The following is a 22,381-nucleotide window of genomic DNA, read 5'->3' on the forward strand; positions in this document are numbered from 1 at the left end:
CCTATACATCTAATGGGGGTGGGGGGTGTATGGTAGAGCTGATGTGCCCTATACATCTAATGGGGGTGGGGGGTGTATGGCAGAGCTGATGTGCTCCGGCCCTATATATCAAATGGGGATGGGGGGTGTATGGTAGAGCTGATGTGCCCTATACATCTAATGGGGGTGGGGGGGGTGTATGGCAGAGCTGATCTGCCCTATATATCTAATGGGGATGGGGGGTGTATGGTAGAGCTGATGTGCCCTATACATCTAATGGGGGTTAAGGGGGTGTATGGCAGAGCTGATGTGCCCTATACATCTAATGGGGGTTAAGGGGGTGTATGGCAGAGCTGATGTGCCCTATACATCTAATGGGGATGGGGGGGTGTATGGCAGAGCTGATGTGCCCTATACATCTAATAGGGGTTAAGGGGGTGTATGGCAGAGCTGATGTGCCCTATACATCTAATGGGGGTTAAGGGGGTGTATGGCAGAGCTGATGTGCCCTATACATCTAATGGGGGTTAAGGGGGTGTATGGCAGAGCTGATGTACTCCAGCCCTATACATCAAATGGGGGTTAAGGGGGTGTATGGCAGAGCTGATGTGCCCTATACATCTAATGGGATGGGGGGTGTATGGCAGAGCTGATGTGCCCTATACATCAAATGGGGATGGGGGGGTGTATGGCAGAGCTGATGTGCTCCAGCCCTATACATCTAATGGGGATGGGGGGTGTATGGTAGAGCTGATGTGCCCTATACATCTAATGGGGATGGGGGGTGTATGGTAGAGCTGATGTGCTCCGGCCCTATACATCAAATGGGGGTGGGTGGGTGTATGGCAGAGCTGCTGTGCTCTGACCCTATACAGCAGGGATGGTGACCCCCCCCCCCCCCCCTCCTTTGGAGAAGGAATCAGCCCTAATGCCCATTCTGACCCTCCCTGCTGCAATGCTGAGGCTGTCCCCTCTCATATTGCCCCTATAGGGGGTTTATAGGGTCTGATAACCCCCCCCCCCGTTGTCTCCTTTGCTTCAGGCTCCTTCAGGCCCAGCTCTGTTGCTTTGCTCCTCGTTGCCTTCCTTTTCTAGCCCAGGTGCATCCTCAGTGCTAAGATCAATCCCATCAGCTCCTGTATCTGTCAGCTCAGGGCCCTTTTTTGCTGCATTTCAGCAGCCTTTGCACCCAGATTACACAGCACAGCATTGCTACCCACCCGTCTCAGCCCCATAGAGCTGCAAAACACCCAGCTCAGCTCCGCGGGGCTTTGTGGAAGATGCAATGCAAAGAATTTGCTTTCAAAAGGCTTCGTGCTGGATGCAGGCAGCGGTATTTACAGGGCAATCAATGTCCCAAGTGGGTGCTGCTGGCTGGACGGCTGCTTTCCGTGACCAAACACCAGCAGGAAGTTTAAAGATTCCCCATAAAACCTTTATATGGGAAAGAAAATAGGGGTGACAAATGCAATCCCAGCCCCCGGAGCTGCTCTATGGGGTCAATAATTACCTTCTGTTTGCTACAAAGCCACGAAAACCCACCGAAACCCAAAGATTGATTTTTGCTGGTTCAAGATATAAAGCAAAAAAGGGGAGCAAGGATGGGGCTGAGAGCTGGAAGAGCCTGAAGTACCAACCAATGGATGCAGGCAGGAGGGATGGATGTGCTCTGGGCATTGCACAGGATGGAGCTGTGATGAGCAACCCAGGCTGCTCGGTGCCTGAGGCAGCTGCTGGCCCACACCGCTGCATTGTTCCATGACAGATGCTGCTGTCAGCAAGCAGCAAGAGAGAAAGGAAATGAAAGGGAGAAACCTGGCCAAGCCTCTGCTGCATCCTCAGCAAATGGGTTCCGTGGTAGCACCAACACGGGCTCAGTGGGGAGCCCCAAATCTGCACTGAGTGCTGCCCGTGCACCGTTTTAATTGGGAAAGCAAAAGGGAAAAGCCAACAACAGAAAGATCCCAGAGCAGCTTTTCCTTTCTCCCCTTTTTTTCAGCTGGAGTTTTTTGCTATCTCTGCCAAGAGTGGGAACAGCCAGAGGGCACCGGGTGCTAATCCTGCCTTGCAGGTCCAGCCGTGGCTTAGGGCAGGAATCTGTGGCATTTGGGAGCCTTGGGGCAGCAGGAGCAGGGCTGGGTGTTCTGCACTGCTGCATTTGCTGCGTGCTGTGTTGCACCGTGCCGTGCTGTGGCTGTGCATGCTGAGCTGCCTGGTGTCCTGTTGGCCAAGTACCTGGGGCTGGTTGCACAAGCACCCTCCTGTAATGCAGGGATGGAGCCAAATGCAGCCAAACCCTGCGAGCAGCTCAGCCCTGGGTGTTGAGCAGTGCTCCCATCCTTCCAAATCACACCGCAGGGCATGCATCCCCATAGGGTAAAATGGAGCAGATCTGCAAAGGGGTCACACGCTGGCTGAGTTTTCATCTCTGGATGATAATTGGCCGCCAGCAGCAATGGCTGGAGCAGATTGCAGTGCGTGGCCGCGCTCTGCTCCCCCCAGCTGCTGCAAGAACCCCCCGTGGTGCACGGGGGGGGGAGGGGAAAAAAGGGGAGGGGGGTCAGGTCCGATAGCAACACAGGCTGGGATCAACGGTCTCCGGAGCACAGAAGAGCCGTCACTACACATTAACCAGCTGTCCGATGGAGCAACGCTTCCTCCTGGCCAATATCAACAGTGGCCGGGAGCACAGCCAGGAGATGGGAGAGAGCCGAGCCGAGCTGTTGGGCTGCCCTATATCTGCCCTATATGGGGGGGGGGGGGGGTGAGGATGGGGTGCACGTTGGGCACGGGAGGAGCAACGAAGCAGACCCTCCATCTGTTCCACGGTGCACGAGGGGCTCCTGCAGACCACGAGGGAAGGGGGTCTCACAGCCATATAGGGCCCAGCATCCTATTGCATCACGCGTGGGGGTCTGGGGAACCCCCCCCCCAATGGCCACGCGGGTCTATGGGGCGGAGCCTCCCCTCCCCCCCCCCATGGAATTTTCCACTCTCCTCCGCCGCGCGGGTTCCCGTTGGCTCCGCCCCCTCCGCGCGCGCGCCACTCGAAGCTCCGCCCCCCCCCTCCTCCTTTTCCCGGCGTGCCTTGCGGCGGGAAGATGGCGGCCGCCATGGCGGTGGGGTTGAGGCTGCTAGGCCGCGGGGTGCGTGGGTTGTGTGGGCCGTTCAATGGGGCGGGGGGCGACGTGGGGATCTGTGGGGGTCGAGAGGAGGAGGGGGGGGGTGGCGGTGAATGAAGGGCCAGGCATGGGTAGGGCGGCTGGGCCTGGTCACCTTCCTGTCCCCATATTCCCTTCTCCCCCTTTCCCACCTTCCTTTCCCCCTCTCCCCCTCTTTTTCTTCCCCTTTCCCCTCCATCCCTTCCCCTTGGTGCCCCCTTGCTGCCCCCTTGCTGCCCCCTTGCTGCCCCCTTGCTGCCCCCTTGCTGCCCCCTTGGCTGTTGGTTCCCTCCCATCCTGCTTCTCTCTGTGCTGTCGATACCATCTCAGTGCTCTGGAGCACACGAAGGCCATCTCTCCCTTTGTTACTGTTGTTTCTTGCCCATTGGGCTCAGCCCATCCTATATCATTTCTCCCTTAGGCCGTGGAGTCGCTGTTGCATCCCCATAGAGCCATTCCAGCCTTCCTGGTGATCCCTGTGAGAACAAAAAGGAGACTTTTTGTCCCCGAATGGGCCCGGGAGCTTTCAGCTGAAGAGAAGGCCAAGAGGTTGCAGTCTTTGTTCAGAACTCTTCCTGAGGATCGCATGGAACGGACCTTTTATTTGGCCTGCACAGGTGGCAGTTTGCTTTGGTCTCTTCTAAAGGGCACAACTAAAGCAGAGAAGCAGCAGTGTGATTGTAGTATCCCCATGCAGCAAACTGAATGACTCGCTCTGCCCCAAGGGGTTGATAGCTGCCCCCCTGTCTCCTGTTGGCCCTTTTGTACTCAGGGACCAGGAATAAATAGCATGGGAGGCCGTGCTCCCTACTGCTCATTGTCTTAACCTCATACCTCAGGGCTGCATGGAAGAGAAAGGAGAGCAGGCAGCACAGCACAGCTTGTCAGCAGTGAGAGCTGCCCCCATCGTTTCTCCCAGTGCTCTTATTTCATCCTACAGATGTTCTCCATTCTGCTTCTCCAGCTCCCAGCAGCCAATTTGCTGCCTCTTTGTCTCCTCGATTCCCTTCCTGACCTCCTTTCTCTCTCACATGCAGCCAGTATTATAGACCCTTATGTCCCTCCTGAGGGCGATGCCCGCTTGACTTCCCTGTCCAAAGAAGGGCTGAAGCAAAGAATGGAGAAGCTGAAGCAGTCTGCTGCCTCTCAGTTAGCGTAAGTACCTCCTTTTCAGGTAGTGCTGGGTGATGCAGTTGTCACCATCCGAAACAGGAGATGATTTTAGTTTGCTCAGAGCTTTTTCTTTGTCTTTTCAGCCTGCGGAAGGTGAAGGATCACGATCCCAATTTCAGCACCAAAACTTTCCCAGAGATGGCACAGGAGATCTATGTTGAAGCTCACAACAGTCTGGCAAAGTAATGACCCGTTCTGACCAATAGGGTTACGTAGGTCTTGCTTCTCTTTGCTTACATGCTCTGGTTTTCTTGCCTTTGTGATCCTTGGATCTCATTTGCAACAAGTACTTTATCTTTTGCTGCCCTCATCTGCGTGAGCAGGAGGTGGCATTGGTGCTTTCCCTTGACCTGACTTGAAATGGAGACTAGAACAGAGCACGTCTTCAAACTGCATCATTCTTGGTTACAATTCAAAACATCAATAGGAGATTTAGGCCACAGCTGGCTTCCAAAGGATGCCATTATATCTCCCCCTGCAGTCTTTTAACCAGCTTCTGTTCTGCCTTCATGCTGAGGTCATCGCTGAGAATGTCACTTCTGCTTTGCCAGCAGGTTGTGAATCTTCTGGAGAAGCAGGGATTTGTGAGTAAGCCTCTTGGCAATGCTTGTATCTGAGTAACTGGGTGTGTTTCACTTGCAGTTTTAACAAGCAGAAACTTCACTCCCTGGTAACAGAGCGCTGCTACCCGGTAAGTGTCGATCTGGGTGTTACAGTTCCTCACTTGGGTTTAGAGAACCTTAAAGACTGTGGAAGAGGTTGAAATGATCTTATTCTTTTTCTCACCCAAATACAATAAAGGCCCAAGTCTGAGTAGTAATGCAGCATTCATTCCATACTTGTGTATCTCAGTTTGCTTCTTCAATTCGCACCCCACTAAAGTTGGTGCCACCTTCAGATATTCTTTTCCTTTCTAGGAAATGGTCCGTGGCAACAGATACAAAACCATCCGGTGGAGCTTTGTGGAGTCACTGGAGCCTCCACGAGTGGTTCACATTCGATGCACCAGCATCGTGAACCAGGGCAACCTGTATGGACAGGTGACAGTGCGGATGCACACCAGGCAGGTACGTCCCCTTGTGTCATCCCCCCCCTCCCCACCTTTCCCAGCTGATTCCAGCTCAGTGCATCTCTCTGTTTGCAGACTTTGGCCATCTATGATCGCTTTGGACGGCTGATGTACGGAGGGGAGCAACTGCCCAAAGATGTTCTGGAATATGTTGTGTTTGAGAGGTACTTGGTCAACCCTTATGGCACGTGGAGGATGCACGGCAAGATCGTCCCAGAGTGGGCTCCACCAAAGGACCCCATTGTGAAGGTAAAGCCACGAGGATCAGGCCTGTGTCTGCAAACTGTGTGGGTGCTCTGTCTTCCTTTGTTCCTAAACCCAGGCTGGCACACTGTGCAAGGCAGCGGCACTGCTACAACCCTCTGCTCACCCTTTTCTCCTGCTCTTATTGCAGTTGGAGTTTGGGGGTTGCTGCGTGTCAATGCTGATTTATGTCCTTGCTGTTTCAGACGGTGATGATTCCTGGCCCAACCTTGGATCCCTCACAAGAGTATGAGGAGATGAAGTAGGGAATTACAAAGCCTGCACACAGAGAGCAATGCAAAACAAAACAGAGGATGCGTGTGGAGGCAGCGGGACGGACGTAGCTGTGCTTGCAGTGAGCAGTCAGCAAACAAAGCAGCTTCACAAATGGACTCCAAGCACTGAGAAATCGCCTTGAAAAAGGAGCAAGGGGGACTTGAGAGGTGATTCATGTGAGCTCTGTGGGGCTGCTCTCCTGGCTGACTTTGGTGCTTCCTGGGCAAGAGCTGCTGTCATCACCCATGTGGGCAGATGTGGGGTATTATAGAGCTGGGGGACTCATTAAAGCCTGCAGCAGAAGCTGCTGGGGATTTCTTTGCCCATCCTTCCCCCATCTGCACAGATCTCTGGTCTTTTTCTTCTAACAGAAGAGCACCAAACAGGTTTTACATTGGTTCTTCCTGCCTGGGTGCTGCAGTTGGAGTCTTGCTGGATGCCTGGCTTGTTGCTGGCCAAGCTGAATACTTCAATAAAGCCCATGATTCATAACGTCTGTGTCAGTTCACATCAAAAGGCTGCACTCCTCGCAGCCCGTGTGTCTCAAAGCATTGGCTGCAATCAGGAATCCGGCAGCTTTGCTGGTGGGGAACTGGCACCATCGTGTGGACGTTGTGACATCGACACCAGGCCCTCTGCTTTTGCAGGTTGTTTCTAGGCATTCCTTGCTGCCTCTGCTTTCTGCTGCAGCCCTTCCCTGAGCGTACCCCATAAACCAGGCACTGTGAGCACTCAGGGTAAACGTTTATTTCCCATCTAGACGCTTCCTCACACGAGTAGCTGATGGATATTTGCTGCTGAAGATCCCAATGCTCCTCTCGAGGAGAGAGAGAAAGCAAATGGAGAAGGGATGGTGGGATGAACCCCACACCAAAGCAGGCTCTGGGCAGTCAGATGTCCCCGCTTTGCCTCCCCCTGAGCTCATGACATACAGCACAAACCAACAGGGCTCAAGGCCCTGATGCCATTCAGCTCCAAACCTCCGTGATACCCAAACAGCTCAGAGCGCAGATCTCTGACACAGGCATCCCTATGGCTTTGGGTGCCCATATTGCAGCAACGTGGCTTTGCTTAACATCCCCATCCCTATCCACGCAGTGTGGGCAGCTCCCTGCGCCCCAGGGCTAAGTTCTACTCATGGTCCCATGGACAGACCTCAGCGCTGGACCCCCCCACGTCCTTCCCTCCCTCCCCAGGGCTGTCCCATGGGCACACAGCAGACCCTCCCTGGGTTGAGCTGCTGGGGGTTGCCGGACCCTCCTCTGCTTCCCATGGACAGACCTCAGTTGTGCTGGGCCCGCTGTGCTGCTGTGCTGTGTGTGCTCGACCCGGTGCTGCAGGCAGGACTCGGCACAGCACCCGGTGCTCCCTGACCCCAGCAGGGGCTGCTCCCCCAGGCTGTTCTGCAGGGCTGCAGCTCTCCCACCCAGCATCGGGCTCTGCTGCTTCCCAGGGGCAGACGGCAGCTCTGCTCTCTGCGCTCTCGAGCTTTCTAGATCCTTCCTTCCCCATTGCCGTGCTCAGGGCTGGCTCCTCTGCCCCCACGCTCTCCCAGGGGCACACAGCTTCACGCTCCCCGCTGCCCCTCTGCTTTACAGACACGTTTTCTCCCCTCTCTTTCTGCAGACCCCGATGTGCAGCAGCTCCTCCCCTTGCCCCCAATGTGCCATCCCGGGCCTCTCTTGGTTCCTCTTTATCAAACGATGGAGCAGCCCCTTCCCAGGGACAGATTTCCTCCCTCCCCCCAGAGCCCCCCAGGGTCTCCCAAGGGCAGATCTCTACCTTTGGGCTCTCCACGGACCGCGCAGGGCTGACAAGAGCTGCCTGACGTGTGATGCGCTTCGCAGCCCCCCCCGAGCTCAGCTTCATCTTCGGCTGCTCCATAGTGGGGGTGCTCACCTCCCAGGGGCAGATCTCCTCTTTGCTCCCCCCTGACACCCCCTGACTCTCCCAGGGGCAGATTTCGGCTTTGCTGATCCCTGACCCTTCCTGTTCCTCCCAAGGGCAGATCTCCTCTTTGCTCCCCCCTGACCCACCCTGTCCTTCCCAGGGGCAGATCTCTGCTTTGCTCCCCACTGACCCCCCTTGACCCTCCCAAGGGCAGATCTCTGCTTTGCCGACTCCTGACCCCTCCTGTTCCTCCCAAGGGCAGATCTCTGCCTTTTTCTGCCCTGACCCCCCCTGTCCCTCCCAGGGCTTGATCTCCCTTTGACCCTCAGCCCCCACCCGGCCCCACTCCACACTCCTGCTCCTGCTGGGCAGCCCCTCGGTCTCCCCCCTACAAGCAGCAGGTTGGCTGCCGCCCTTCCCCAGCACCTTCATGGGGCTGCCCCGCATCGATGGGACCCCCCCCGGCCCCCTCCTGCTGTGACACAGACCCCACTGGGACACTCAGTGCTTCCCAGGGACAGACCTCAGCCCTCAGCCCCGTGCCCTCCGTGCCCTGTGCTGCACACGGGGAGTCAGTGCCATAGGGCTGCGTGGCCACTGAGGGTGAAATGGGGCCCTCCCCAGCACCCGTGCCCCCCCCAGCAGCGCCATCCCGCTGTTCCTCTGCTGTCCCCTCACTGTCCCCTATGGTGGTGATGAACTGAGACGGGTCTGCACCCTCATCCCGCAGCTTGGGATCCGGGCTGCTCCCTGCTGGGGGCGGCGGGGGGGGTCCCTACCAGGCCGGGCTGCCCCCCCTCGCTGCTCCCCTCCCGCTCACGGCCCCGTCTCCGAGCGCTGCCCCCTTTCAGGCTGCGTTTGGCTCTGGAGCGGCTGATGGCTCTGATGGCGAACCCCAAACTCCTGAACGCCCTTTGTGGGGGCGGCTTGAGGCTGGGGGGGGTCCCCGCCGTGTCCCCGGGGGGGTCGGAGGGCGGAGGTTCGCCGCCGTTCTGCTTCTGCCTCAGCATCTCCCCCTCGAGCAGCTCCCATGGACACACCTCGCCGGGGGGGGGGGGAGCGGAGCGCAGCCCCGACGGGGGGGACACCCGTTCCGCTGCCGTCCCCGAGGGCGGCCCTGGAGGCTCCGCGTTGTCCCCGCGGCGGTGCGGGAGGCTCTGATAGCGGACGGGGGGGGGGCGGGGGGGTCCTTTTCACCACTACACGCACCCGCCCCGCGGGGTGGGGACCGTCAGCGCTGACGCTTTTGACGGGCGCGTAAGTGACGCGTTTCGTCCCTTTGCTGTCAGCCGGGGGGGACGCATCACGAGGGAGACCCCCGTCCGGCAGCGGGGTGGGGGTGGCAGCGGCCGGGGTTACGGCGGTGCTGCGGGACACCCCTCCTTGTTCTGGGGGTCCCCAGGAAGGGCTGACGGCTCCGGCACCGGCGCTCAGCGACTTCTGCAGAAGCACCTCGCGGAGCCGGGGGGGCTGCCCGTGCCCCCCGAGCTGCTGGGCGCTGACCGACCTGGGCAGCAGCGGAGCGGCACAAAGCGACTCGTTGTCGGAAGGATCCGCGCAACCCCCCCCCGCCTCGTCCTGTGCGGGATGCTCGGAGCTGCGGGATCGGAACGGGACGCCCCTTTCCAGCCCCCCCCCCCCCTCCGGTACCGTCGTGCTGCCGTTTGGACGATGAGCGGCGGCGGCTGCCGGAGGTGCGGGCCGGGGGCGGCGTGGGGAGGTGCGGGTTGCGGGTCGCCATCCGCCGCGTCCGCAGCATCTCCAGCTGCGCGTACAGCTGCTTCAGCTCCTCCTGCGGGCCGGGGAGGGGGCGACACAGGGAGGGGAGCGCGTCCGACGGGACCGAACCGGCACCGCCCCGCTATGCACCGTCCCGGCGTCCGCACCCCCCATTCCTCCCCCCCATCCCCTCCTCCTCCTCCATCCCCCCCCGCTTTGCATCAGGAGAAAGATCGCAGCAGGCACCTCTTCCCGTGCGGGGCGGCACAGCGAGCGTCAAAAGAAGGTTCCGAGCGTGTCACCCACCCGGATGTCATCGGGATCGAAGCTGCGTTCGCTCCACGCGGACGCGATGCTGCTGCTCAACCCGGAGCGCCGCGCATCCACCTCATCCTCGTACACCTCCGCCGCGATCTCCTCCCGCAGCGGCGATCCGGCGTGCAGGAACTGCGGTGGGGCAGAACGAAGGGAGCCCCGAACACATCGGAGACGACGGCTACCTCCGCAAAGCCACCAGCCTGCGACCACCTCCCTTCTACCCACCTCTCCATAACCACCTCCCCGTACCCATCACCTCATTATCACCACCCCACAGCTGCCACCCCGCTACCCACCTCCCCGTAGTCATCACCCCAGAGCCACCACCTTATAACCACTGCCCACCTCCTCGTATCCCATCTCCCAACTCACAGCCGCCACCCCCGCTGCTCAACACCCCATAGCCATCATCCCATACCCAGCACCCCATAGCCACTCCCTCATAACCAGCACCCCATAGCCGCTCCCGCATAACCACCACCCCATAACTACCATAAATCCATTGCCTACCTCCCCATAGCCAACACCCCACTCCTCACCAACCCACACCATCACCCCCATAGTCACCATCCCATAGCCACCACCCCACTGCCCACCACCCCATAGCCCCCCGTATCCCCCATAGCAGCGGGTTTAGGGCCATGCATTACCTTGGGGACAAAGAGCAGCCCCAGGGTGACAGTGACAGTGCCGTGGGTGTGGGCAAAGCAGAGCAGCAGCGTCCAGTCGGGGTGCAGGGACGGCACCGCAATGAACCTGGAGGGGGGTAGGGGGAACATCGTGGGGTCCCACGGCTCCAGCCCCATATCCACAGTGCAGAGGAACATCCGTACCTGACGGCGTGGAAAGCAGCCGAGAGGAGCAGCTCATTGTGCAGCGCGATGCCCATATAACGCGGCTCGTGGAAGGCAGAGGGCACAGCACGTGCAGCCCAGCACAACGCGCTGCCCCACAGCAGGAGCAGCAGCTCGGCTATAGGACGGAACGCACAGCATGGGCACCTCCTCGGGTACGTGGAGCAGCGGGGAGGGCTGCGGGCACCGGGGGGGGGGGGGCTCTGCCATCTCTCACCGAGCACCATCATGTAATCCCAGCGGTCGTGGCTGCAAATAGAGAAGTGCAGCCCCAGGGCCGTCTGTGCACGGATCACCAGCGGCACGTTCCGACCGACGTTCTCCAACGTTGCCACAGTCCACGCTGCCAGGAACCACAACGGGGGGAGCAGCAGCAGCCCCAGAGCCCTCAGCACACGCCCGCTGGCCGTGTAGGGCACACGCTGTGCTGCACGGGCCAGGAATGCCCTCAACACCCTGCGGGGCACAGGGGGTGAGCGTGGGGCCGGATCCCATCCAGCATCCCAGCAGGACCCCCCTTTCTTTCCCCAGTACCTGTACAGCTTTAGGGTGATGGTGCCATACACGATGGAGAAGCCCAGCACACGCACCCAGCGCAGAGCGATGCAGCGGAAGGTGCTGGGCTTGAAGTAGAGGATGAAGACCTGGTGGGAAGGGGGGAGAAGGGATGTTGGTGTGGGGCTCTGAGGGCTGCGCTGTGGGGCTTTCTGCAAGGAGGTGAATGGGGGGGAAGGGGGGGCTCACAGGGAAGTAGAGCAGCAGCGACCCGAAGAGGATGATCTCCAGGAGCACAACGCCCGACGCCCGGATCCTCTGCAGGGACACAAGGACATCAGCAGCGCCATGGAGGGGGGACGTCACCCCTCGTGGGGGGGGTCACCGAGGCGGTGGGATGGTGGGGACCCCGCGCTGCTCTCGCCTTGCTCCGCCGGCAGTGATAGGCGAGCAGCATGCAGAGGAACACGGCCAGCATGCAGCACGCCTGGCAGCACAGCACGGCCGCACGCAGAGAGCGATCCTCCTGCACCTCGCAGGGCGCATCATCCCGGCAGCTCGTACAGCCCTCCCGGCAACGGCGGCACGACAAGCGAGCGGCACCGTCAGCCGGCGCTGAGAATGGAACCGGAGGGGATGGGTGTCGCAAAGCATCGCCCTGCGGAGCTGGGGGAGTTGGGGGGGGGTCGGGGGTCCCGCGTACGACACGCACCTGGCCCGGCGCTCAGCCCGTAGAAGCCCGGCTTGCATCGACACGCGTATTGCCCCAGCACGAAGCCGCGGTTCTGCTGCGGGACGCACTGCGGGATGGATTGAGGGGGGGGGGGGAGTCTTTACAACGGGGTCTCCCCGCACTACGCTCAGAACCCCACGAGGCAGCGGAGGCTGCGGCAGCTCGGTGACAACCAGACCCCCCCTCCCCCCCCCCCCCCCCGAGCCCGGAACGCAGCGGTTAAACATTTGGGAATTAAAAGCCAAAGCCTGGCACCCAAATCCCCCCCTAAAACCTAAATGGACACCTAATGCGGCGCGGCGCTAATCCGGGGGGGGGGGGGGGGGGAGGACCGGCCCCTAATCCATCATGCGGCTGGGGGGGGACGGGGGGCGCCCCCGGGGGTCGGGGCAGCTCAGCCCCGTCGGGTTCACTCCGGTCTCTGACCTGGGGTGGGTGCAGCCACTGGGGGGCAGTGCCAACCAACACCCCCCCACCCCATCCACACCGGGATGCTCCGCCCATCGGTCCACGCTGTCCCCACGCGGGTGGCAGCCGGGTCACCCCACGGCGCTGCCGAGGGAGGGAGATTTGCACAATAAACCGCAGAGCGGTGCGGGAGCGGCAGATGGGGGCGGGGGGGGGGGGGGGGGCGGATCAGCACCGACGGACGGGCGGAGGGGACAGTGCGACGAGGGGGGGGGGGGCAGAGCAGCCCCACTGCGAGAGGGGACGGATCCGGAGGGGCTCCAGAAGGTGGGGGGGTGTTGGGAAGTGGGGGGGGCTGAGATCAGTGGGGTGCTGGGACCGGAGCCATGTGGGTACCTGGGTGCTGTTGAGGTCGCAGCGGTGCGTGCCCGCAAACCAACCCGTCCCGCTGTCGCACTGATCGATGCTCACGTCCCGCAGCTCGATGTCCACCCGCACGGCGCCCCTATACGCAGCAATGGGGTCAGGCCGGGAGGGGCACACAGGATGGGGGGGGGGGCAGAGGTGGCAGAGCCCGATGCCGGGACACAGAGCCCGGAGGGGGGGGGGGGGGGGGGAACATATGCGGTACCAGAACCCATTTGGGGAGCTCCTCCCCTTCGGGAGGGTCTCACACCTACAGGTTCACACCAGTGCTTACACACACCCCCCCTCGCCCACCTCCCCCGCCGCACACTCACTTGAACTCGGGGCTGAGGTCGGGCTTCAGCCCATAGAAGGCAGCGGACAGAGCGACGGCCCAAACGGGCACGAATTTCCCATCCCGGCACTCGAGGAACGGCTGCGACCACCGCACGTGGCCCGGCCCCGCCACGTACCCGTCGCCCCGCAGCCATTTGGGGGTCTCCATGGAGCGCAGGTCGTTGCTCAACACCCGTTTACGGAGCGGAGGACCTCGCCGTTCCCGAAGCTCCGCCACCCATTCGCCGTCCGAGCTGCGGTTCCCCGGTGCGGACACGTCCCGCAGGTGGATCTCCCCGTCGGCGGCCGTAGCCTGCAGCACCAAGCGTGGGGAGGGGGCCGCAGGGTGGGCGTCCAGGGCCAGCAGGGAGCGACGAGCCCACGGGTGCCCCCCAGCCAAGCTGCGGGTCAGCGCCTGGTACCACTCCACGTCCTCGGCCACGCTGGACTCGCGGAGGTCGTTGCCCTGCAGCAGCATGTTAAGGAAGTTGGCGGCCTGGGTCAGAGCTTCGGGGGCGGCCCGGAGGGCGGTTCGTAGCGCCTGGGGGGGGTCGGGAGCCGGGGGTGTCAGCGCGGCGCTGCGGCTGCAGTTGGTGAGAGCCAAGCGCCGCGCGTCGCCCGTCCGTAGGAAGGAAAGAGCCGCCGAGCCCTCCGGGTCCGCCGTGGGGTCGTCGGGGGGCGGCGGAGCCCCCGTCCGTAGCGGTAGAAGCAACAGAAGGAAGAGGAGGAGGAGGAGGAGGAGGAGGAGGGAGGTCGGAGCGCCCCGGAGCGGCGGCCCCCCCGGGGGGGTCATGGTGGCACGGTGCCCGCGAGCCGCGCTCCGACCGCCGCCTGCTTCCCTCCTCGGCAGACGTCACGGCCCCGCACTGCGCTGCTCCGACCGCCCCGACCCCCCCCCCCCCCTTCGCCCCTCCCGGTCTCCCCCCCCCCCCCCCGCCCCCTCCCGATGCTGCCGTCGGGATCCCGTTCAGCCGCGGGGAAGCGCTACGACCCTCCCCCCCCCTCCCCGAAGGGTCGGGCGTGACGGAAGAGCATCCCGACGGGCCGCCATGGCAACCGGGATCCGGCCGCATCCCAACGGCCCCACAACCCCACAACCCCGCATCCCACTGCCCAGTCATCCCAGTATCCCCATATCCCATATCCCAGCATCCCATTCTCCCAGCATCCCAGCATCCCTATATCCTGTTATACCCATATCCCAATATCCCGTTATCCCAGTATCCCCATATCCCATTATCCCCATTATCCCAGCATCCCATTATCCCAGTATCCCAGTATTCCCATATCCCAGTATTCCCATATCCCAGTATCCCCATATCCCACTATCCCCATATCCCATTATCCCATTATCCCAGCATCCCATTATCCCGTTATCCCCATATCCCGTATCCCCATATCCCAGTATCCCCATATCCCATTATCCCAGCATCCCAGTATCCCCATATCCCGTTATACCCATATCCCAGTATCCCATTCTCCCAGCATCCCCATATCCCGTTATACCCATATCCCAATATCCCAGTATCCCCATATCCCATTATCCCCATTATCCCAGCATCCCGTTATCCCAGTATCCCAGCATCCCATTATCCCGTTATCCCCATATCCCAGTGTCCCCATATCCCATTATCCCATTATCCCAGCATCCCGTTATCCCATTATCCCATTACCCCAGTATCCCAGTATCCCCATATCCCATTATCCCCATTATCCCAGCATCCTCACACCCAGCCATCCCAGTTACCCCAGTATATCCCAGCACCCACCATCCCTTATTCCCGCTCCCCCTCAGGGAACCCCTAGAGACCCCAACCCACGCAGGGTCGGTCGGTGTGGGGGGGTCCCACAGTGGGTGCAGTGCAGCCCTGGATTAGGGGCCGTCCTGGCTGAGGGGGGAAACTGAGGCACAGCGCTGGGAGCGGGGCGGGAGTGGGCGGGGCTTAGGGGAGAATGGGGGCGGAGTTTAGTGGGTCACGTGGTCACGTGCGAAGAAGAGGCGTGGCTAACACCGGAAGTCGGGGGCGTGGTCACGTGCGGTCCGGCCGGGGCGGAGGGAACGGCGGCGGCGGCGGCCGTTGCGGGGGGGGCGGCGGGTCCGCTCCGCTCCCGGGGCGCCATGCGGCGGCCGTAGCGATGCAGCGCGCCGAGCTGCGCGACGGGGAGGCCGCGGCCTCTTACCGGGTGCTCAGCCGCCTGCTCGGTTATGGGGCCGGGCCGGATGCGGGAGCGGCGGGCGGCCCCGGTAACGGCACGGCGGCTGCGGGGACACCGGGAGGAGCGAGGCTGCCGCTCCCCGCTCCGGGAGGGGCCGCTCGGCCGCAGCTGATGGTGTTCCGTAACGCCGCCGCCGAAGGCCGCCACGGAGAGGAGGAGGAGGCGGCGGCGGCGGCGGGCGGCGGGGAGGGCCCGGCGGGCGGCCCCGAGCTGCTGTGCCCGCGGCACCGCTGCGCCTTGGAGCCCAAAGCGGCGGCTGGGAGCGGCTGGGGGCCGCCCGCGGGGCTGGAGCTGCAGCTGGCCGCCCTCGGGCTGCGGCCCCCGGCGCTGGGAGCCAAAGGCCCCGCCGCCTGCCCGTGCCTCGGGCCGCCCGCCGCCGAGGAGACGAGCGACGCGCTGCTGGTGCTCGAAGCGTTGGAGCCCGACGAGGCCGGGAGCTGCTCCGAGGAAGAACCGGGCAGTCCCGGCATCACCGACCCGCAGGAGCCGCCCCGAGGAGCCGCCGCCGCGCGGAGAACCGTGCCCGGCCCCGGGACAGCGGGAGGAAGGAAAGGATCCCTGCGGGTCCGGCTCAGCCGCCTCTTCCGCACCAAGAGCTGCAGCGGAGGGTCGGCACCGGGGGACGGGAACGGAGGGAGCCGGCGGGGAGCGGAGCTGACGGGCTCGGCGCACAGTCTGAGCGACGGCGGAGGGGCCCGGGGCCGCGAGCAGGAGGACGGCAGGTACGGAACGGAGCGGGGACACGCGGGTCGGAGCTGCTGCGGTGGGACGGGATACACGGCTGCGGTGTAGGAGGAGACTTGGAGTCCCGGGGCCGTGCCTGGAGAGCGGCTTTGGGGCCATCCGGGGGTCTGTGTGCCCCTCTTGTGCCATGGAGGGGTCCCCTGGGGGGTCGCAGCTCCGTGCGGTGTTTGGGATGCTGCTGGGCTCGGTGGCTGCAGCAAAACGTGGCGCTCCATCCCTGCAGGTGGATGGGACCCTGTGCAGCCGTTGGGGAGCACCTGGGCTCGGAACCGGGTGGGCTGTAAGGTTCCTTCCAACCTCATCCCCTTTAAGGTTTGGCTTCTGAGCTGCTCTGGGTCTGCACCCCACGGTGTCCCCCTGTGTGGGGCTGTTAAGCTGCCATGGAGGGGCACAGCCACCAGTCACTGCCTGGCACTGCCAACAGCCGGCCCCTTATCCCTTGCATCACAGAGGGCACGTGGTTTGGCTTAGCAGTGCATGGAAGGGGGACCGTGTGAGTCCTCCTGCATTGCCCCATCCCAACAGCAGCACATCACAATGCCCGTAATGACAACCTGTGGTCTGTGGGATATTGCAATGCAAAGGGGGGCACAAAAGCAGCAGCTCCATCACGGTCAATGAGCTGCTGTGCTTTTCCCTGGTCAGCACAGTGCTGCTGTTCTAGCAAAGGTTACTTCAAGGTGCCTTGATGCAGCAGCTGTTGTGGTTCAGGGCTTGAGAAGAGGCAGAGCTTCTCTTGCCCTACAGCTCAGGGCTGTTGCAGCGCTGCTCCTCGTGCTGCATTGCAAGGCTTCTATCTGCAAGCTGCATCCATAGGGCTGCTCTTCCTGCAACCCAGGGCTCGGGGTTGGTGCAGGTTTGGCTGTGGTTCTATGGTCAGAGAGACCCGAAATGGAAACGTATCCCAGCAGTTTGATGAGGTTTTATCTATCGAGGTGGGTTCCCTCAGCTTCCCCAGCTTCAGCAAAGTGCTCCCGGAGATGCCTGCGATCTTATGGTGTGTTTGAAGCACGCTCAGCCTGTTGTGAAACAGCTCCTTGTCTCCACCAACCACACTCACTTGGGGTTTTTCTTTCTGAAGGCTCGATTAATCACCTGGCTGGAGATTTGCTTTGCTTAGCAGCAGGACGGGGCCCTGGCTTTGCTGCTTGACTTGTCCTACTTAAACCAGAGCTCTGCTCCAGGGCTTGGATCAGCTCATGGCGTTGCCTCCAGGCTGAGTACATTGTGCTCTCCCAACCCCAAAAGATCAAATGAAGACCATTCATTTCCCACCTTCATATCCTCATTGTTTTCTATTTCCCACAGGAAACACAGACTGACAAGAACTCAAAGTGCCTTTTCCCAGGTTGTTTTCAGCCCCCTCTTCACAGGTGAGGATTTGAAAGGGGTTGCGCTTTGGTCTTCTGGAGGGCAACGAGTGCTGCAGGGAGATCCCTGGGTTCCATGTGTGTTCATTGGGCACATCAGGGTTGCTCAAAGCCGGGGCTGCTCCTGCTCTATCAATCAGCTGTTGCTTTGGGGAGATGGGATCTGTTGTTTTCTTTGCTCATCTCAGCATCTCTCAGCTTCATTTGTATGAGGAGAAGCAGCTCAGCAAACCTGGATGCATTTGGCAGGGCTTAGAAATGAAAGAGCATCTGCATGCACACACGTGTGCACCCACACAGCCCCTGGGGCAAAGCACCTCGGGTAACGACTGCACCTAAATACCCCTCTAATGAGACTAATGAATGGGCAGGGAGCTTTCCCAAGGCAGCAGGAGGAAGCTGAGTCAGTGTCGTCCTGTGCTGAGTGTCAGAGCAGGTTGTGGGAGGTCAGGGAGCTGCTTGTGTTCAGTGCTAGCAATGCTCACAGTGGAACCTCTGCCATCCTCCAGGTGAAACAGTGTCTCTGGTGGACGTGGACATCTCTCAACGAGGACTGAGCTCCCCTCACCCTCCAACTCCACCTCCGCCTCCACGCCGAAGCCTCAGCCTGCTGGGTATGGGGTCCGTTTGGGTGCTGTCCCAGGGCTGTTTCTTGCTGTTCTTCCGCAGCATCAGCGTCTCCTGTAGGTCCCTTCTGTGCTTCAGGCTTTGGGGAGGTGATGCCGGGAGCCCAACGTGGCTGCTGAGCATCCTTCTCTGTGCTCATCATGAGGCAGCCCCAGCCAGCAGGTGCCCCACACATCCCATATGCCAGGGTAGCAAAACCTCCTATAAACACCTGCCTTGTGCTGCAGGCTGCATGCGTGGAGGTAGCTAGGCTGGGAAACTAACCCCTTTGCTCTAAGGGTGTGTATGCAAGCTGCTGGGCTGCTCTCAGAAGCTGGTGGAGCATCACAAGCTCCATCTCTTGCTCCCCTTGCAGTGCTTGGTGCCAGTTTGCTCGTCCCACCTTGCCGGCAGCGCAGAGCTCGCTTGCTTTCCTTCCTTCTGAATGCTTCTGTTCTCTCCTAGATGATATCAGTGGGACGCTGCCTACATCTGTCCTAGTGGGTCCGATGGGGTCTTCCCTGCAGTCTTTCCCTCTGCCTCCGCCTCCTCCACCCCACGCGCCAGGTCAGAGCAGCTCTAGGGCTTCCTATGCACTTCCCTTTGGTTTCTAGTTTCCTGCCCTATAGGACCCAAAGGGCTTTAATTGCCCCTTTGTGTTGGGATGGGTTAATTCCTTCCTCTGGTGCTTTTCCCCTTGCCTTCCCTCTGAGCTAGCACAGCAAACAGCAGGTGAAGGCTCTGAGTCACCTTGCAAGAGCTATTTGACACCTCCCAGTGCCCTCCATGAGGATGCTGTCCTGCTGTCTGTCAGTCCTGCTTCCTCCTCTGCCTCTGGGGTCTCAGCAGCTCAGCACTGACTGCACTGTGTTATCCTTCCCTCTGCAGATGCCTTCCCTCGGATCGTTCCCCTCCGACCAACAGAACCAGCACCCAACCAGCCCACCCCACACCTGCAGTGCCCGCTGTACCGCCCGGACTCGAGTAGCTTTGCAGCCAGTTTGAGAGAGCTGGAGAAGGTGATATCTGCATGGGGAGATGTGGGGAGGGAAGGGGAGACACAGGGAGGGAAGGGCAGCGGGGCTGGGCTCTGTGTTTTGAATCATGTCTTAAGTGGATGCGATGATTTGGGTTGGAATCGTCCTGTTCCAACCCCTGCCCTGTGCAGGCTGCCCAGAGCTTCATCCCATCTGGGTATGGGAACCTGCAGAACAAGCCCATCTCCCTCAGCTTTTCCTGATAGGAGAGATGCTCCAACCCTCTGGGAGCTGCTTTAGGAGCTGGTTGTGGGCACAGTGTTAAGACAGGGCCAGAAAACACCCTTAGTGAAGTCCTGGGCATGTCAAAGAATGCATTACATGTTCCACTTCTGGGTGGTAGATGCAATGGTGCTTTCTCATCCAGGAGCAATGAGTCCACGCTTGGGGGTGAATGCAGCCGGGAAATGCAAGTTAGGTATAAAAGTGGAATCAATGAGAGCAAATGTTGGTTTGTGCTTCGGGTCCTTCCTCACCTCTGCTGACGTGTGGCTTGTCTCGTTCCTGCAGTGCGGGTGGTATTGGGGACCAATGAACTGGGAGGATGCAGAGATGAAACTGAAGGGGAAACCAGACGGATCCTTCCTGGTGCGGGACAGTTCTGACCCCCGTTACATCCTGAGCCTCAGCTTCAGGTCACAGGGCATCACCCACCACACCAGGATGGAGCACTACAGAGGTGAGGGTGGCTCTAAGAACCAAAGCTGTGTCCTTCCCTTTGCTCCAGCTGCACGTGGTGCTGCCTGCATCCCTGCTGCAGTGTTTGAATGGTGATTTGAAGCTGAATGGTTCGGCTGCAGCTCCGTAGCACACGAGTGCTGCTCCCTGGTGCAAGAAGCAGGCAGTGCCTGCTTGCATGCGTGAAGAGTGGCCTGGCCAGAAGCTTCAGCCTATGTTAGGGATCTGCGTGCAGCTAGGGGGCCTGCCTTCCTGCTCTGCAGTCTTCTTGCTTGCCATTCAAAGCATAACGTGCCCTATTTGAGGTTGCAGTGCTGGTTGGGGGCTGTCACCCAGCTTATGGCTGAGTGTGCATCTCCAGCGATGCGAAACTCCTCTGTTGTGCTGGCAGGGACCTTCAGCCTGTGGTGCCATCCCAAGTTTGAAGACCGCTGCCAATCCGTGGTGGAGTTTATCAAGAGAGCCATCATGCACTCCAAAAATGGGAAGTTCCTCTACTTCCTTCGATCCAGGGTTCCAGGTGAGCGTCCCACCGGGTCCAAGGGGCTGTAGGTGCAGACAGGAGCGTGTTGGGAGCATCCTGTGTTTGGCCTGGGAGGCATCTAAGATCTCTTCCCTTGAGAATAAGGCTTTGTGCTCCCCAAGGCTCTGGGCACATCTCTTAGCATCTCTTTGCCATTCTGAGAGCCATCCTTGGGTGTAATGCTCCGTGCTGCTGCCAGAGCTTTCCTATGGGTTGGGAAGGGGGGGATGCTGAGTTCTGCAGCTCCCTATTGAGCCCATGAGTGTGGTGCTGCTGCTCGAGGAGGGGCTATTCCCTATGCTGTGTCCCTGCTGTGCTGGCTGGGCTCCCAGGGGTGAATTCCTTTCTGGTAGGAGAGTCAGAATGGGATGGTGATGGTGGTGAAGGGGGGGGGGTTGGAAATCCAGCCTTCAATTGATGGCTGTTCTTTGCTCTTTCTAAAGCTGGCTCCCAGCTTCCTGAGCTGCCCGCAGCAGTTCTGAGCCCATCTGAGTGTGAAGAGCTTTCCCCCCTTTTCTCCTTTCACTCTGTTGTCCTCAGAGATGAGCCAGCAGGAGGATGGGGGGGGGTGGAGGGAAGGGGGGGGTTTGGAGCATAACCAGCTTTGAATCCTTCTGTGAAGATGGATAAACCTTATGCAGTGAATGAGCCCAGCTCCAAGAGATCCTGGTGCTGCTGCCCACCCTTTGGGCTCTGGGGCTCAATTGTTACCCATAAGTCATAAGGGAGGGCACTGCTCCTTGCGTGGGGGGGAGTTGGCAATGGCTCTGCTCTCCCTTTGTGCCCAGCCTCGTGACCCCAGGAATGAGCAGCCCTCGTGGCTGCCCAAACCCACAGCTTTCTTGTAATGCCTCAACAGAACCCTGCCAATGCAGAGCAGAGCCTACGTGCTGCCTACACCCCCCCCCCCCCCATCATGCCTCTCCTTTTGGCTTTGCTCTGCATCCTTCTGAAGCCTGGTTGCATCTCAATGCAAAGTGATGCTTGGGGGGGGGGAGGTAGCACTGCATGGAGCTTCTGCTTCCCAAGCAAGCACTGGTGCTTCCTTTGCAAACCACTTTGACACCTGATGTTACCTTTTGCTTTTTAACCCCCCCCCCCCCATCAAGGTCTCCCTCCAACACCCGTCCAGCTCCTGTATCCGTCTCCAGGTTCAGCAATGTTAAATCTCTCCAGCACCTTTGTCGCTTTCGGATCAGGCAGTTGGTCCGGATCGACCACATCCCTGAGCTGCCGCTGCCCAAGTGAGTCACTATGGAGCTATAGGGGGGGGGGGGTCCTATAACCCCCCCTCCAGTAGCTGGGAGGGGTGGGCTGCTTCCTTTGGCCTTAGGGATGGGAGGAGGGATGCTGTGTGGGCAAGGCTGAGCAGTGAGGTGTGCTGCCATGGTTGGGATGGGGGAAAGAAGGAGCATTTCTGGTCTCTGCTCCCCCCTCAATCTCACCTTCCATTTCCACCCCCCCCCCAGGCCCCTTATCTCCTATATCCGTAAGTTCTACTACTACGACCCCCAGGAGGAGGTGTATCTGTCGCTGAAGGAGGCTCAGCTCATCTCCAAACAGAAGCAGGATGCTGACCCTCCACGTAGCGGGGCCTCCTCGCCTTCCTTGCTATCAACTGATGGTACGTTGTGCTCTCAGAGACCCCCCCCTAAAACCAAAAGGGGTTGCTTTGTCCTTTACGCTGCTTTCTCTTGGGGTTGGGATTGGGGCAGTGAGGCTCCTGCTGCTTTCCTGTGCTCGCTCTGTGCTCTCTCATGGCACAGCTGCATTAATTGATCCCTTTCCCATCTCTTTTATTCCCCCCCCCCCCCTTAAGGAATTGGGTGATGCCATCCAGTAGCCCAACATGGGCTGCAGTGGGGATGAGGCCCATTGAAGGTGCAGCTCTGCTTCCAAGGAGAGAAGAGGCTCCAACGTTCCCACCCACCCACCAAGCACAGCAGGAAGGGACCCCTGGCTGGGGGATGGGGAGGGGGGGGGCTTTGTTAGAGGGGGGGGGGCTCAGAGCCCCATGGACTCCATGCAGAACCAAGAATGTCGTGGCACTATTTAGGGGCTTTGATTTTATGTTGCCATCTTCAGGTTTGTTTTATTTTATTTTGGGGGGGGTGTTATTTTTCAGCATGAGAAATAATGGAGTTGGA

General features: G+C 60.3%; 3 protein-coding genes across 3 annotated transcripts; 2 read left to right on the plus strand and 1 right to left on the minus strand.

The window, feature by feature from the left end:
• Positions 1-3,059: 3,059 nt before the first annotated feature.
• On the plus strand, positions 3,060-6,386 carry MRPL45 (mitochondrial ribosomal protein L45). The gene is made up of 8 exons (XM_072356699.1): positions 3,060-3,125; positions 3,562-3,757; positions 4,178-4,295; positions 4,397-4,495; positions 4,956-5,004; positions 5,231-5,380; positions 5,458-5,631; positions 5,832-6,386. The coding sequence occupies exons 1-8, from the start codon at positions 3,081-3,083 to the stop codon at positions 5,889-5,891; spliced, it is 891 nt and encodes a 296-aa protein (XP_072212800.1). The 5' UTR covers positions 3,060-3,080; the 3' UTR covers positions 5,892-6,386.
• A 134-nt stretch (positions 6,387-6,520) lies between these two features.
• Positions 6,521-13,947, minus strand: LOC140262384 (uncharacterized). Its single transcript, XM_072356698.1, is given in 15 exon segments — positions 6,521-8,253; positions 8,255-8,560; positions 8,562-8,969; positions 8,971-9,405; positions 9,407-9,583; positions 9,817-9,957; positions 10,479-10,584; positions 10,662-10,800; positions 10,900-11,138; positions 11,217-11,326; positions 11,427-11,495; positions 11,602-11,792; positions 11,890-11,977; positions 12,715-12,823; positions 13,059-13,947. Coding segments are annotated over 15 exon segments (4,533 nt in total). The 5' UTR covers positions 13,853-13,947; the 3' UTR covers positions 6,521-7,032.
• Positions 13,948-14,715: 768 nt separating this feature from the next.
• On the plus strand, positions 14,716-22,282 carry SOCS7 (suppressor of cytokine signaling 7). Its single transcript, XM_072356588.1, is given in 10 exon segments — positions 14,716-15,998; positions 17,329-17,393; positions 17,900-18,004; positions 18,462-18,563; positions 18,885-19,015; positions 19,544-19,712; positions 20,103-20,231; positions 21,344-21,376; positions 21,379-21,478; positions 21,704-22,282. Coding segments are annotated over 10 exon segments (2,130 nt in total). The 5' UTR covers positions 14,716-15,012; the 3' UTR covers positions 22,014-22,282.
• Positions 22,283-22,381: the final 99 nt, after the last annotated feature.

This window comes from Excalfactoria chinensis, chromosome 24, assembly GCF_039878825.1.
Source record: "Excalfactoria chinensis isolate bCotChi1 chromosome 24, bCotChi1.hap2, whole genome shotgun sequence".
NCBI classification, from domain to species: Eukaryota; Metazoa; Chordata; class Aves; order Galliformes; family Phasianidae; genus Excalfactoria; species Excalfactoria chinensis.